This window comes from Ylistrum balloti, unplaced genomic scaffold, assembly GCF_031769215.1.
Source record: "Ylistrum balloti isolate Yb309-2 unplaced genomic scaffold, AGI_CSIRO_Ybal_v1 Utg370076, whole genome shotgun sequence".
Lineage (NCBI taxonomy): Eukaryota > Metazoa > Mollusca > Bivalvia > Pectinida > Pectinidae > Ylistrum > Ylistrum balloti.
The window spans coordinates 1,025,435-1,041,530 of record NW_026782115.1 but is presented as its reverse complement, the minus strand read 5'-3'; the positions used below and the strand labels follow the sequence as shown (position 1 = coordinate 1,041,530).

Here is a 16,096-nt window from a genome sequence, read left to right as displayed (position 1 = left end):
GCACAAATAGCGCTGAAGTAATCCTACTGCTAAAATATGTACATTTACAGTATGCAGTCATATCCTGTCCTTTGAAAGACAATAAGTTAAATGAATGTATGATTTTTCCCAGCAAACCATGCACATCTCCCACCTATTCCAAATATAAACAAGTACACAGTGTATGACAAGTGTTGGAGGAATAACTATTGGTCAATGAGACAAACAACTACACATCTAAACATTTCCATCCATTCACTGTGCATGTTAAACTGTAATGATGTGACCAATGTCCTGAGACAGTTGTAATACCTGCTGGTAAATACTAGGCATTCTAGATAACAATAGATAAGAGACAACAGAAGTGACTGACATGAATTGTTTTATTAGCTGGGTTTAGTACAAGAACAGTAGTATGTATACATACTTATCCTGCTATACTTCAAATTACATTAAAGCTGTATGTCTTTTTTTTTTTTTATCCCAACTGTCTTCTATATCTTTCTCTGATAAGATGACATCTTTACCAGTAAATGTCATATTTTTCCAAACACACACATTTTAAAAAACATATTTCTTCCCATTAGCGTTACTTGTTTTAGTCAAAGTAATGAAATATGTAAAATCGTATTAGAGATTCATTTAGTATATTAGTTCTCGATTTAATAAAGGTTACAATCTAAATGACAGGTAAATAAGTTCATGATTTATCAGATGATGAACTTTTCAAAATTAATTTCTTCAAAACATGCAGTAAATTCTTTCTTTTTATAGATGCAGTTGTATGTCATGGAAAAATGTCCTAGTTTCTTGTATCAAGTTTCTTTATATATATCCATGAAAGTCTGTTCTTGATTTTGTTAAAATGGCTGAATAATTTGTCTTTAAGACATATAGTCCTTACGACTACTCATCCAACATACATCATCACATGACATACAATGAACGACTGGTTGAATATAATAAACTCTAGTTGACTTTAAGCCATTATACCTATGATACACTATGTGTCAATATCTAACAAATTGCAAGCATTGTTCAAGACAGAGATTCAATATCAATTCATATTGACTGACAAACGATAATGAAAATGTATTCAAAGCAAATTGATGAGTTACACCTATATCAGTATGGGTAATACAGAATCATCTTAATCACAAAGTAAGGGACCTAGTGGCCTTGACGGTTTCCAGAGGTAAGCAATATTGAATATAAAGGTTAGTGGCTAAGTAGCTTTCAAGTGTCATGAAATTGTGATGTTGATGATCGCAAACATGATAATGATATGTTAATATATTTTGTAGCCTTTGGGAGTCTGAGCCAGTGTCAATATATACACACCATCAAAATTCTCATCAAGTTATTTCCAATGGAAAATAACCAATGTTATGCTCAAAAAAGCAATTTTTTCTCAAAAATCTTGTAGTAAACTTCACCCCCTCCAAAGGGAGAAATGTAAGACCATTGAGCGATGAAATTAACCATTTTAGTAAAGTACCTTAAGATGATTCCATCTATGAAGAGCATTCGATTCTATAATATCAATGTTGGCCAGGGAAAGTTTCTGCAAAATTTCATCAAAATTGTTAAAAGGGTTTCAGTTTTACAGACACACAGCCGGGCTAAAGGCAATACCAATAGGTCACCATGAGACTTTGTCTCAGCAAAATTTCTCCTTTGGGTCCAGTTGAAATACCCCCTCCCTTAAAGTTTCCTTTTTCTGAAAAGATTAACTTCCCTGGGTGATGATTCAGAATGACTTTGATGGCAGAGATCCTCACTGTCCCTCGGGGTTGGATCTACTTTCTGAATATCAAAAAAGACAGCCCACCCCTAATAAAATTTCAAACCAAATTGGGGTAAAATATGCTGAGGCATTAAGAATTAGTAGGGTTAAAGCAAATTTTCAGCTAAATGCCTCTTTTTTGGGCCCTGCCACCTGTCCATGGGGGCTGAATCAAATTTCTGATTTAATTATTTCCCATCCCCAATGATGTCTCTGACCAAATTTAGTTGAAATTCATGGAGGTGTTCAGGAGAAGTAGGGTTCTATAAAGTTTACAGTAGAGGATGGATGACCATCAAAGAAACCAGGCTGTAGGTCATCTTGACCTTTCGTGTCAGAGGACCAAAAAAACTGGCCAAAGGAATTCTCCCATTGAAACTTGTATCTTTTCACTGGCAGTGTTAGTAGTCATATAAAAAATACAAAGCACACAGGTAAAGTACCTGTTAGTTTCATGAAAGCAGTGAGACTTCAGTGCTATCTGTGGAAGTTAATTTTTCCAGGAATGAGTACTTATAGATAATATAAATCGCCACGAATCTTCAAACCACAATACACACAATACAGCTGACACAGAAATTTGAGCTCGTGATGTAATTGAAATCTTGCTTCATTTGAAAATAAATCCCTGTCAAAAATATTTAATTAATTTTTAATTATTTGAGACATCCTTTCATTAGAAATAATACATTTATTGCATGGTCAATGCAGACTCAGACTATATAAAGTTATTGTTATATTGCTTAAACAAACAAGATCCCAGAGGAATCTTGGCCCCACTAATGTGTTTGTCTCAGTTTGTTTTTCAAAAGTTGAATCTTTTTCCTTCTCTGCTCTGTTTTAGCTAATATTTGAGGGAAATTTTAAAATTCTTCCAAGAAATAACAATAATAATCCTTAGCTGTAAAATCTAAGATGGTCCCCAAACATTTTGTTTTTCTTATCATCAAAAAAACTAAAGGTCATAACTAAGGAGCAAGGGCAACCTACATATGAAATTTCGAGAAAGATTCATTAACAGGCTGTCCAGCACTTCTTGACAAAAAATTACGGTTAATTTTAGGGCTAAAATTACAAAGTTTTAGGGCAAATTTAGGGCTAAAATTAGGAATTTTGTAACTAGAATAGGGAGTATGAAAGCATTAAACTGACTTACCTTTGCAAATTTGACAAAATAGAAACTAACATACAATGCCTAAATTGCAGGAAAGGTGTCTTCCAGGGTTTCAGTGTCCTAGCTGCTGTTGGCTGTGACCTCAAGTATCACACCTCTGTCACTCAGTCACAACCAATAACAATCTGGGTACATAGATCCACTGGTCAACTGCCTTTCATTGTCTACCTGAATTAGAACTGCAGATTACATTAAAATACATTTTATGTATGAATTTAATGAAAACATTTTCAGTAAATTGTAAGAAATATATAAAAAAAAGTAGGAACTGAAGCTAAAAATTTGAGCTTTTTTAGGAATTCCCTTTGAATTTTTCATTTTTTTAGGAATTTTAGCAAAACTGCAAAAAATTAGGTTTGTTAGGAATTTCAGGGATGCTGGACAGCCTGCATTAAGTACTTCTAAAGAAATAGCAAAAAAAAGAATTATTTAAAGACTTGACAACAGACCACGGAGGAGGGCAATTTTAACAGTCCATCATCTGATGATGGTTAATAACATTGACAAATAACATTGTAGGAATAAAAAAATATTTGTAGCAGGTAACACAATGCATTGTTATCATAAATCTTTGTTGGACAAAAATAAAAATTTAAAATGAGCAAAATATCATGAAAGAAAGTACATTGGAGAAAAGTTTATCTCTCTTGATAATAAAGTTTAAACGGTTTTTTATATTGACATTGCTTCTGCCCTCTATACCATGACATTTTGACATGTGAATATGTGGAAGGATGAAAGTATGATGATCTTTTTCCATCTTAAATCACGCTATTGTTCCTGTTTCATGTATACATATCCAAAAATCAAAATATGTCTGCCTTGTATTTCATATTACTGTGTTGCATGCTTATGAATATAGTTCTGTGTAGCAAAAAAAAAAAAAAAAAAAAACCCTGATAATTTGAATTTATTTAACTTTTGCAAGAATTTTGATTTAAACAAGTTCAACTCCATAAGGTTCAACAGTTTTTCAATATGGTCATCAAGACAGCAGCTGCAAATTTAATTATACATGTGATTTCAAAAATGTGATATTCTTTCTGTTTGTAGAAATGAGTATCTTTGTCTACCTCCATTACATAGTAGCCATGTTGAATCCCCAAAAAACATCTAAATTATATATCATTATCTGGTAAAAATATTGCATAAAGAAAAATTAAATGCATTCATGCATAAATCAATGCCATTCATTTATCATGCAATATTTCAAACACTGTCCTTGACATCACCATAAGGTGGGCCCAGACATGTTATGAGGAGGTCCTTCATACTGGTTGGCAAGTGATATTGCGATTGGCAATGCATTGGCAGATTTTTCAGGAACAAGTAGCAAATCCTCCACGCAAGGTCTCAAGAATGACTTTAAGTCATATTGGGTCGTAGTATTCTGTTAAATTAAATTTTACAGAACATCAACAATAAAACCATGGTCCCTAAATTTTTGGCCATGGATAAATTTCTGCACAATATATATATATATATTGATCAGCAAACAAATTTGTTTTTGGAATTCAACTTTTAAATGTCATCAATGATAATTATTGGCTCAGCTTCCTTGGCATCTCGACCAAATTTTTCCAGAACACAATCCAATTCAGGGTTGTCACAATCCTCCACAATTACTGAATGTTCATGTATACAATTGTCCCCTCCACACACTGAACCTGTACAAATAGTCTTTATGATTGGGGCCAACTTCTGTGTAATGCCAGATGCTGAAACAGATGACTCTACGGAGGGTCCTGGTTCACGTTTTAAATAACACTGCTCAAAAGATACGTCATCTTCCGCGTTATCAATTTCTATTTTGGGTGTAACTAAGTCCAAGGAAGAGTCCATAGGGGATACATCGGAGTCTGGCTGCACTTTGTACAGACACATAGGAATAGGGCCAAAATTATTTCTAGCAGGTGGGTCAAGAACACTAACTGGCTGTGTGGTCTGTTGTGACCATTCACCTCTTTCAGGTACAACTTTCTCAACAACTTCTGGAGGTGCTTGCTGTTGCTTGCTATTCAGAACACTTTTAATGGTATTTTGAACATTTTCTCTGGTCCCTGTGCTAAGGCTGAATTTGGAAGGTGAGATTGTTGTCTGAGGAGATAAAACAGGTGGGCCGGGAGATGGTAAGGAGACTGCTGGTGACGTAGACCGATGCGATTTAGTTTTCTTCTGTTTTTTCATTGTTTCGTGAGTAGATTCATGGTCTTCCCCTGAAACTTCTCTCAAATTCTTGCGTGGTCTGCCTCGCTTCCTTGTGCCTATTTTGTCCTGTGGACTTTTGTCGTTTGAAAGTTTATCTTTAGTACAATTATTTATTTGTTTCTTGTTTATATTTTCAGCCTGTGACAAAATTTGTGCAGCAGCCATTTCTTTTATATTGTCACAAACCTCCTCTCTGGTAGGTCTTTTTTTGTCGTCTATCGGAGAGGCATCTTTTCGATGCTTCTTGACATTAGTTGTTCCAGGACATTTGTTGTCATTTTTTACTTCGGTCTTCGTTTCATTTTTTTCTTGTGCCCTGGTCATGACAGTCTTACTGTCAGAGATTGTTTGTATATTACATGGAACCAACCTAACTACTGCCTTTGATTGTGTCCTTGTAAGAGGCTTCAGGTGTTCATCATCTTTCTCCTGTTCACATAAATGGTACCCTGCAAACATAATTCCATGGACAGTTTTCACTGTGTGCTCATCTACAGGTCTTTTACATAATTCTTTTACTCTTCTGTATGGCTTATAAGCTTCTGAAAATTGGTTACTATGAGCATACTTATTAGCCCTATCATATTTAGTTCATTATAAAATTGTAGCCACCTCATGAAAAGATGGATCAGTGCATCTAAAAACAAGAGGCCCATGGGCCTTAACGGTCATCTGACAAAAAACAAGCCAAACCTAGAAAGTGGGTTGAGGTCATTCATTTGAACAAACTTGGTAGCCTCTCCTCCAAGCATCTTACAGGCCCAATATCAGCACTCATGGACTTTTGCTTGTTGAGAAGAAGTTGTTTGTATATTTTAACATATTTGACCCCTGTACCTTGAAAGTGGGTTGAGGTCATTCATTTGAATAAACTTGGTATTTAGCATGCTACAGACCCAATATCGGCACTCATAGACTTTTGCTTATTGAGATGAAGTCCTTTGTATATTTTAACATATTTGACCCCTGTGACCTTGAAAGTGGGCCAAGGTCATTCATTTGAACAAACTTTGTAGGGCTCCATGCCAGCATGCTATGGGCCAAGTATTAGCCCCCTAGGCCTTCTAGTATTTGAGAAGAAGTTATTTAAAGATTTTGACATATTCAACCTTGAAAGTTGTTCAAACATTCTTTAAAAAACTTGATAGCCCTTCATCCCAGCATGCCACAGGCACAATATATCTGAGCCTTTTGGTTATTGAGAAGAAGTTGTTTAAAGATTTTAACATATTTGACCCCTGTGACCTTTAAAGTGGGTCAAGGTCATTCATTTGAACAAACTTGGTAGTCCTTCATCCCAGCATGCTACAGGCCTTATTTTAGTTGCCTGGGCCTTTTGATTACTGAGAAGAAGTCCTTTGAAGATTTAAAGACATTTGACCCCTGTGACCTTGAATGAAGGTCAAGGTCATTCATTTGAACAAACTTGGTAGGGTTTCATCAAAGCAAGCTACAGGCTAAATATTAGTTGCCTGGGCCCTCCAGTTATTGAGAAGAAGTCGTTTGAAGATTTTAAGACATTTGACCCCTGTGACCTTGAATGAAGGTCAAGGTCATTCTTTTTAACAAACTTGGTAGGGCTTCATCAAAGCAAGCTACAGGCCAAATATTAGTTGCCTGGGCCTTCCAATTATTGAGAAGAAGTCGTTTGAATGAAAAGTTTACGGACGGCGCACGGCTGATGACTATAGGTCATTCCCCTTTTCAGATCACCTAAAAAATTTTTATGAGAAAGGATTGACTCAAACTGTAATTAATCAGTTCATTATTTATATCCACAGTATATTTGAGTCAAATCCATATTTACATGTAATATTCCTTTTCCTGAATTTCTTGGTTGAAACCATATGAGAAAAGAACAGATCAGTTCAATAACAAACTCTAAAACAGTACAATAGTGCCAAATATCATTTCATATGAAAATTTACCTGAGCGAGAGTTGAATCCTACCACTAACATTAAACTGTATGATCCCTAGCAATGACAAACTCAGAAAAATTTCCTACTGTATTTATCACAATGATATGTAACACAGAAGGGCAGCCTAACTAGCCAACCTATTTTGATTGCTTGTACAATAACTCACCAGTTCTTCCCTTCTTTTTAGATACAAGGGTTTTGATCCAGTCCAGTAATTCTAAAACATCATTCTGATTCATGGTCATATTTGACAGAAGCTTTAGGACTTCCTTCTTGGCAGTCTCCAGATCTGATTAAAGAATCAAACAATTTATATATTACAAGGTGTAAGAACAAAACCATTTAAATAAGGGTGAAGGTCATGAATGTAAATTTCCTATACTATAGTTCAAAAGGTCATGAATGTAAATTTAGTATACTATAGTTCAAAAGGTCATGAATATAAATTTAGTATACTATAGTTCAAAAGGTCATGAATATAAATTTAGTATACTATAGTTCAAAAGGTCATGAATGTAAATTTAGTATACTATAGTTCAAAAGGTCATGAATGTAAATTTAGTATACTATAGTTCAAAAGGTCATGAATGTAAATTAGTATACTATAGTACAAAAACGTTGTGAAGAAATATCCTGTTGGGACTGACAGTGTTTGTACTTTGGTATAAGTCAAGGTAAATTGATGTTGCGAAAATTTTGATGTTTGCCAGTGAGACAACACCTAGCAATAGGAAGAGTCATGGATACATACAACCTGTAAGAAACCATAGTAAAATATTGTGAAATTAATATCTTCATACTGTGAAATTATTAACTTTCTGGATTTCTTTTGTAGGTATCCTTGATCCACAAATTCGAACATCTATGAATTAATAAAAATTTCAAAGTACATACATTACGGTAATTTGTGCCTCTTATTTACATGGTTTGCATTTTAACCAAACAAAGTCAGATTAACAATAACATTTTATTGATATAAAATCACACTGACATAAATGAAGATATTGAATATTTATAACAACTCATGAACACCTCCTGCCTTTTGAATTCCAGCTTGGATTACTTCAGGCACCCATACATATATACAAGGGCTGATTGATAAGTTGTGAGCCTTATACTTACGGGTTTTACTTTTGGCAGACATATTGCATTATTTTTCGACATAATCATACATAATCTATACTTTTGCCAGCGATGTTTAAGGGCCCTATTGCCACTTTTAAAGAAGTCCTTTTCTGGACTGTTCAGAGAGACCTCCACTGCCTGTATGATGTCATCATCTGACCGAAAGTGGGTAGAACAGTCTTTGCCTTATTTGGTGGGGGTGAAACAGGGTGCTTCCATTGTTCAGACTGTTGTTTGACCTCTGGGGTGAAATGATAGACCAACTTTTCACCCATATCACAAACCAATGCAGAAAGTTAGCAGGATCTGCCTCTAAAAGATTCACATTAGCATGTGACAAAGTCAGCCTTGTGTTCTTTTGACCAACTGTCAGATGTCTTGGTACCAAATGGGCCCAGAGCTTTCTCAATGCAAGATCTTCTGTAAGAACAAAATGTATTCTTTCCTATGAAATCCCAATTGTGCTGGTTATATATCTCTCCATAACTCGCCTGTCAGCCTTAACAATATCACAGACTTAAAGACCATTTCTGGGGTAGCAACTGTGACAGACCTTTGAAATCAGATGTCATCCCCAAGTCTCTGCCTGCAATGCTTAAATTCTGCCACCCACCTTTTCACTGTAGCATTTGAAGAGGCATCATTCCCTAGTGTTGCTGCCATATCAGTATATATATCCTTAGGTGTCAGACCTTTCTTATGCAAATATTGAATCACTGCTCTTTCAGTGATTTTGTCTAACTTGCAAAAGTCTCTTGCCTTGTTTATTTTAGAGTGCTACCTCTTCAACATAAACTGACTAAATGACACCAGTCTTCGGGTACACAGCCTTAAATAGTCAGGGAATAGTAGAGTGGAAAAAAGGACATCCCTGCTTAACTTCTTCATTACAAGGTTCACAACTTATCAATCAGCCCTTATATATACAGGTACATCAGTGTGATATCATTATTTAGCATTGTGTGTTATTACTTTCAAATGGAGAGCTAGTATTTACATATTCGATATCAAAGGTAAACAAGTGAAATGTACTATGAATGCAGTAATATTGTACATTGTAAGCAAATAGTTTTCCAAAGATTATAAGCAAGCCGTACACAGCAGTTGATCAAGTAAGTTACTCAGCACATCATAATCACTTATCACAATTTAATCATATTTAAATGTCTGATGCAAAATGCTTCATGTGAAATGTTTTAATCAAGAAGTAGTTTTAGAGGGGACAATCAAGCTGGAAGACCACATCAAGTGTCTATGCCTGCCTGGAGCAGGGGTAGAGCATTCAGTATCTAAAATTATTATGACTTATTTCATAGAAAGAACTTCACATTATGTACTTCACATAACACTAAGAATTTCTTATAAAGCAAGCACATCACTCAAATTGCATGAAGTATTCTGCATGAAGCATTCAGCTAACGCATTTCGCATTATGCATTTTGCAGAAAAGCATTTAGCATAACACATTTTGCATGATGAATAAAAAGCAAGATATCAAAAAATAAGATAAAAAAATGGCAACAGCTCATTCTATATACGACAACATAAACCTACTAAACATTTACTAACATAGAAAAGATATTACGAAATATTTTCTTATGACTTTTCGAGCGTCTGGAAATCTTTCAATGAATCTGAATCAACAATAAAAATTTCGAATTTAGCATAAAGCAATTTGCATTTAGCATCTTGATGCAGTAACATATGCTTTAATTATTCTGTACATGGGGCCTCTGTCAATCCAACCTCTGTTTTGCGTCAACATATTAGTGTTGCATAGGCTTAATCGTTGTTTCCTGCAATTTTCGATCCAGCTCGGAATAAAAATTCCTTGCTGCATTGGGTGCCCCGTTTTTAACAGCACGATAAGCCATTATATGAGTTGTATTATCCTCTGCATTTACACTTGAGGGGATACAATTCTTTCATCACCAGAGCTATTTGCAGTCTGGGAAATGAATGCGTCTTGTCTATTGGCACATTCTCCTGGGTCATGAAAAACTGGAATCATTGAATTTGCTTGAAATCCACCAAGGTGTTAAGTTAAGCAGCAGTAGCGTTTAAATGGAAAAGTTTACAGACAAAGCAGAAAATAAGCTAATGTGGCCTTTCAGCACACAAGATGTATCTGTAATGTGACAGTAAGTGTATTCCTTGTAATGTGCCTCTCATTGTGTTGTATATCAGGTCTACATATATTGTAGTCTTTTTCTGTGAAGTGTAGAATACTGCCTAAACTAACAACTAAATCCACCACTACTTTATGAAGGATGACTTGTTAATAACAAACCTTATACCAGCAAAAATGTTTGCATGGAACTTGGCAATAAATGAGATTTAAACAGTATTTTTGTTTACGGATTTTGATTTACCTTTCACAACAGGTGGAGTAACAGCTTTAGGAGGTTGTGTAGATTTTACCTCTGCTGAAGTTGCAGTCTGACCTTTCATTTTATCCAGTCTGAAGAGAAGGCATGGGAATTTATTGTGTCCTGGATTTCAATACCTTGTTGGATGTTATTTAAAGGCTGGCATTAAACCTCCACATTTTATCGGCTGATATTTACATGGAAACGTGTTTGTGTATACCACAAACTGAAATGTCTAGCCGCAAAGAAATTACAAACGTATTTTCCCTTTTCTATGTACCATTCTTAAAGGGGTATATACAAGTACATAACATCTAATAAATACACGAGTATTCACAGAGACATCATCATTGTAACCAGAGATCCCACAGGGATCTTGGTGCCCACCATTGCTTGATCTTCATATGCTCTTTGAAAGTCGGATCTTTTCCCTTCTTTTCTATTCTTTTCTCTGTGTTTGCTCTTAATGATAAGACTTTTGAACATTCCTTTGCAGAAATAAATGATAACCTGTACCTGCCCAATCAAAATAGCCACCTGGAAGTCATTTTGTTACCTCTGATCAATCCCAAAAGCAAACAAGCACAAGGAGAGACCAAAGGGAACATGCATATGAAATTTGAGAGATATCCATTCAGTACTTGTTCAGAAATAGCATTAACAATCTTTACTAGGCAAAATCCAAGATGCATGCCTGTTGGCCATTTTGTTTTTCTGATCAGTCCAAAAATCATATGGGAACAACTAGGGACCAAGGGGAACCTACATATGCAATTTGAGAAAGATCCATCCAAGACTTCTCAAGAAACAGTGGTAACGAAAATTGTTTACAGATGGACGGATGTACCACAGATGCAGAGCGATTTGAATAGCCCACCATTTGATGATGGTGGGCTAACAAAACTAATCTACGACAATTTTCATTATAAAATTAACCTCAATGTTAAATTATATGACTATCTTGCTGTGAAATACCAGACTTCAAATACGTTAAATGACTGTTTTCTTATTAGGACACATAATTTGATTTTATGAAACAAGATAATCTTTCAGGTAGAATGACTGTCAGCTGAATGAAAAGTGATTACCTGGCTTGGAGGTTGTCCATAATGACTGGTAGTTTGGACAACGCTCTAGCCACACTGCTATAGTCCGATTTGGTCAGGTGGAACAACATGGGGTAGAAGTCTGGCTTCACTGCTCTTATCTCCTTCACCGCATCATAGTTAATATACAGCTGTAGGTAAGAAATCAAGAAACCTTTATAGGTCTATCTGTGTTAACAGTTCATTTACATGTACTCTAGTGATATATCATTATGATAAAAAAAGTCTGTCGACTACAGTATAACAATTATATTTAAACACATTTCAGCCTAAATTTTCATGAATGGGTTTGCCTTTATGATATGCTTTCCCCAAACCTTGGAAACAAGGGTTCAAATTTTATGATATACATTCCCTGAACCTTGGAAACAAAGGTTCAAATTTTATGATTTTCCAAATTTACACATTTTTTTGGAATTTGATTCCATAGATGAATCAGACCAACAAAATCCACGTCATTATTTATCTGTGTAACATTTCGTGGATATATAAATTTGCAGATTTAGATCACCCACTAATTCCTACAAAATAGATTGCCCAAGAAAAGAAACAATTTTACAGTAATAAAGAAACTGTATTCTTGTACAGGAGAAAAGTTATGTTGGGAATGTTTTGGAACATTTGAAAATTTTGTTGGGAATATAACACTACCCGTAATATTTAATTACCAAAAATACAAGTGATTAAACTCGACAAAGTTTACTATCAGAGGGTAGTACTCCACAAGTGGTATGTTTTCTTCCCTGAATATAAACAAATTTCCCATCAAATATATACTAAACATTCGGGAAAAAATTTTCCCAAAAGTAGTGCTAATTAATTTTGCTGAACACATTTTCAAATCTTGCTATCATGAAAAAGAAATATCAATCTAACCTCAACATTGTCATATCTTATTGATGTAATCTTCCATTTCATGGATATCATATATTTTTACCCTAGCCCTCTTTTGAATTCTAACCAAACCGGTTGTCCGAAATTACTCCATTTCTTGAAAAATGCCACAAATTTCTTTTTTCCTACAATGGGTAGTAGTCCCGCAATTTTAGATTAACCCATGGACGCCATTGAATGCCATGTAGCTGAATTCCAAATGTGTTTGATATTTCCACTAGCCGATCAATGTATGATTTTGAAATTTTCAAGACATCCCATTTACCTCCAATGTGGCATCCAGAGGCCAGTGAGTACCAGGGTAGACCTCTTGTTGTAGCTCTGAATCAGAGTCTGATTGGTGCTTGTAAGACTTAGAAGAAGCTGCCTGGAATACAAGTTATGGACATGTATCAGATTTCATGATAGCCTTTTCTTCCTTCAAATGCACTTCAGGTTCATTTCATCATGATTATGTTTCAATAGCAAAATTTCATATCATCCTGACGTTGTCGTGAGACCTCACCTTATCCAGTTGTTAATTGTGATGATGCCGCCATACTGAATTTGACGTTAAAGAATAACACAGCACAACGTGAAGAACATTGCATCTCAGTTATTCCTTAACATTCAAATACATTATAGGCATCACCATATGCGTTATTATTATGTGCACATAGAACTAAGACCTAACTAGCACAAACTCAAACAAATATACTTGTAAAAAGCTAACAATTGTTTTTTATACACTTAAGCTCAAAAAGTAAACATGACTGATACCAACTCATCAGCTACTTTAAAGGCATTTTCCAATATATCTTGCCGACACAAAATTGCAAATACACCCAGTAATTTTCATCAACATTTTACTCCCAAGTAAAATCAGAATTCACTATTATTATACCTGCTTATCTTTCTTCTTGCTTGTGTCACTCGAAGATGCAGTTTCAGTGGTCCTTGCTTTTCCCATATTGATAATGTGGCCACTATAACATTTCTCTTGTCACCACGACGATTTCAAATTAGAGCTTCTCTATTCAGTCTGATGGAAAAGAAAACAAAAGCAAAATTAAATATTTCAAAGTCATTAGAAGATCCAAACCTGACAGATAATATGACTATTAACCACAATTTACCCATGTTCTACTTTTGTGTCTCTGTTGTATCACACTCTGTATTATACTCTGGAGTGCTGCGCCAGTCAGAAAATAATTTGTAATGTCAAAATATGGACAATGATTTTACATCATGAATTGAAAATGGCTGCTTCGTTTTGGTGATGTCCTCTGCATTTCTTATATTCAAATCTGCTAAAATCTAACATTTCCTAGTTGTGTGATAATGATACTCATGAAATGAAACTCAGTTAATATCCTATATATATCTGTATCTATACATTTTCTAATAAAAAAAATGAAAATACCACAACCATTTATCGTCTGAACAAGTAATTACACATCCTACTGCTTTCTGAGACTACAACCTGTACCATTAGCTGAAGCTGATCAGTATTTCATTTCATATAACTGGGATGATAATAATTTCAAAGCAACAGTGCTCGCTGTTAACAAGGTTTTGTTAGCAATTTTCTTGAAGGTCTTGTAGGGGGAACAAGATATTTGGGGTTGATGGAAACTTTTGCTATGGTATATTTCCTAAAGCATGGTCAGTCGTGTGTCTTTTCTGCAATCAGCAAGGCTGCACCATTTAAGATGGTTTAACATGTTATCAACACTTGAGGTGTTGTAATGCTGGTTCTCGTCGGTAACATAATGGGCATTGCACTGCTGAACCATCTCTTTCTTGTCAGTGTCTTTTTTCAGATATGTGTCATAAACTGAACTGGCATATTAAAGTTGAGGGCAAACTTAGGACTTCTAGGTCTTTACTTTGATGTCAGATGATGACATCTTTAGATTTAGCCTGAGAAAGCTCAAAATGGCATTTGCTTTCTTAGTGATATTATTGACGTGGGTGATGTCACGCCCATTTCATGTCAGATCTGATGGTAACATCCAGGTATTTGGCTTCTGTCACATGTTGACGTTCGTGTCCATGAAGCTTATAGGGTTGAAAATATGGTTTCTATTTCTGATTATAGAGAGGACCTGACAAAGTCTGACAAACATTTTAATGTTGAAAGAATTCAATCTATATTGATGGTTATGTTATTATTATGACTTTAGTATTTCAGCAATGGAACTACAGATATCAGACACTCGCGACAGATTATCAGCTAGTTATGACATCCCTTATTCTAGGTACGCTGCTGGTGGTACTTAAACAATAACAACTGTAAATGTTTACTAAACGAGAAACCGTCAGATGATAACTCGACCGACCAGCGGTATCTTGTTAGAGTTAGCCTAAATGTCCAGCTCAAGTATCATAGCTCATCATGAGGGTGTGATTTGAAAGTATTGTCTCGTCGGTCAGAACGAAAAAATCAATACATCATTCATTTACAGTGCAATACATAATAAGTAGATTTGTTTGCGCGTCCATCCCAGCTACTCTATTAATTGAATATTCAACAATAATAAATTCGTGCACAACCATTCATAATAGCATATTTTCATCAATCGCAATCACCTACTACTAGTCTTCTGGTTAAGAATGCTCACTGCTATAAACATAATCTTGAAATTCAAATTTCAAAGCTTGAACTTTTTTATCAAGCGAAAAAGTTCACCATCTTCAACCCATCGGAACGTTTCGTATTACAAGCTAGTTTTTAATAGTCAGTCACAAGGAGTTCCGTACCACAGAAATTCTACTTTATGGGTCGGCAGACAAGGGTAACTGAAATCCGGACATACACAGGTACATCGTCGTTCATCTTTATTTACTTCTGAAAATCGCTTCTTGACATAAAAGGTTAAAACAGCGGACTTAATCTTACCCTACCAAAGAGGTTATGTGACTAAGTGACTGAACTGTAATTCTGAAATACATATATTCGAAATACCCAACCTGTCGGAGCGGTACATGCCTTATGAACCTCTTGTTCACACCCAAAACATAATCATCATCACCATCACACCACTCTTTATATCTGTTCATCATACAAATGATAATGATCATACACAATTAGTCCGGAAAAGAGGTTTGGAATTCATACTGGATATTGCACGAAGAAACACGGATAAAATGCTAAAATTTAAATTAAAAAAAAAAAGCAGACGACCATCATTAAAGATATTTTTGTTTATTTTCCCCTAAATCTTCTAAATAAACAATCAAGGAGTTTCGAATTTTAGAAGCAATATATATATATATAGTTATAGATATATAACTATGTATTAACGTTTAAGACCTGTAAGATTATTAAGTACGTATTAAGGACGCACGCAACGTGCCAGACGGCCGCATCGGATGAACGAACCAGACAAGAATCAATGTCAGTTCAAAACGAAAGACTTTCTTTTGAGATGTAACTTCACTAACGGTTATGTTTTCTCTCCTGATATGGTCGATGTGTGCCTGTGCCACGAACGGTATCGACTAATACCTGGTGGTGAGCGCTGAATGCCAGCACGCTCCCGTTTCATTTCCG

At 35.2% G+C, this 16,096-nt stretch overlaps 1 protein-coding gene across 3 annotated transcripts; it reads right to left on the bottom strand.

Moving 5' to 3' along the window:
* Positions 1–344: 344 nt before the first annotated feature.
* LOC132549704 (uncharacterized) lies at positions 345–15,245 on the bottom strand. 3 transcript variants are annotated; one of them, XM_060213658.1, is made up of 7 exons: positions 15,165–15,245; positions 13,445–13,582; positions 12,827–12,928; positions 11,650–11,798; positions 10,565–10,653; positions 7,234–7,356; positions 345–5,596 (listed from the first exon to the last, which is right to left on the bottom strand). In XM_060213658.1, exons 2-7 carry the CDS (start codon positions 13,508–13,510, stop codon positions 4,461–4,463), a joined length of 1,665 nt encoding a protein of 554 aa, XP_060069641.1. In that variant the 5' UTR covers positions 13,511–13,582; positions 15,165–15,245; the 3' UTR covers positions 345–4,460. The 3 variants fall into 3 exon arrangements, with proteins under 3 accessions (XP_060069641.1, XP_060069639.1, XP_060069640.1); XM_060213656.1 differs by having other exon boundaries at positions 15,133–15,229; XM_060213657.1 differs by having other exon boundaries at positions 15,137–15,229.
* Positions 15,246–16,096: the final 851 nt, after the last annotated feature.

Bases quoted from the DNA above. Each gene is read 5' to 3' on its own strand.
- LOC132549704 (XM_060213658.1), bottom strand. From the start codon at position 13,510: ATGGGAAAAGCAAGGACCACTGAAACTGCATCTTCGAGTGACACAAGC. The intron at 10,654-11,649 runs GTAATCACTTTT...CCTTCTCTTCAG, and splicing joins ATGGACAACCTCCAAGCCAG to ACTGGATAAAATGAAAGGTC. The intron at 7,357-10,564 runs GTAAATCAAAAT...TTCTTTAATCAG, and splicing joins TACTCCACCTGTTGTGAAAG to ATCTGGAGACTGCCAAGAAG.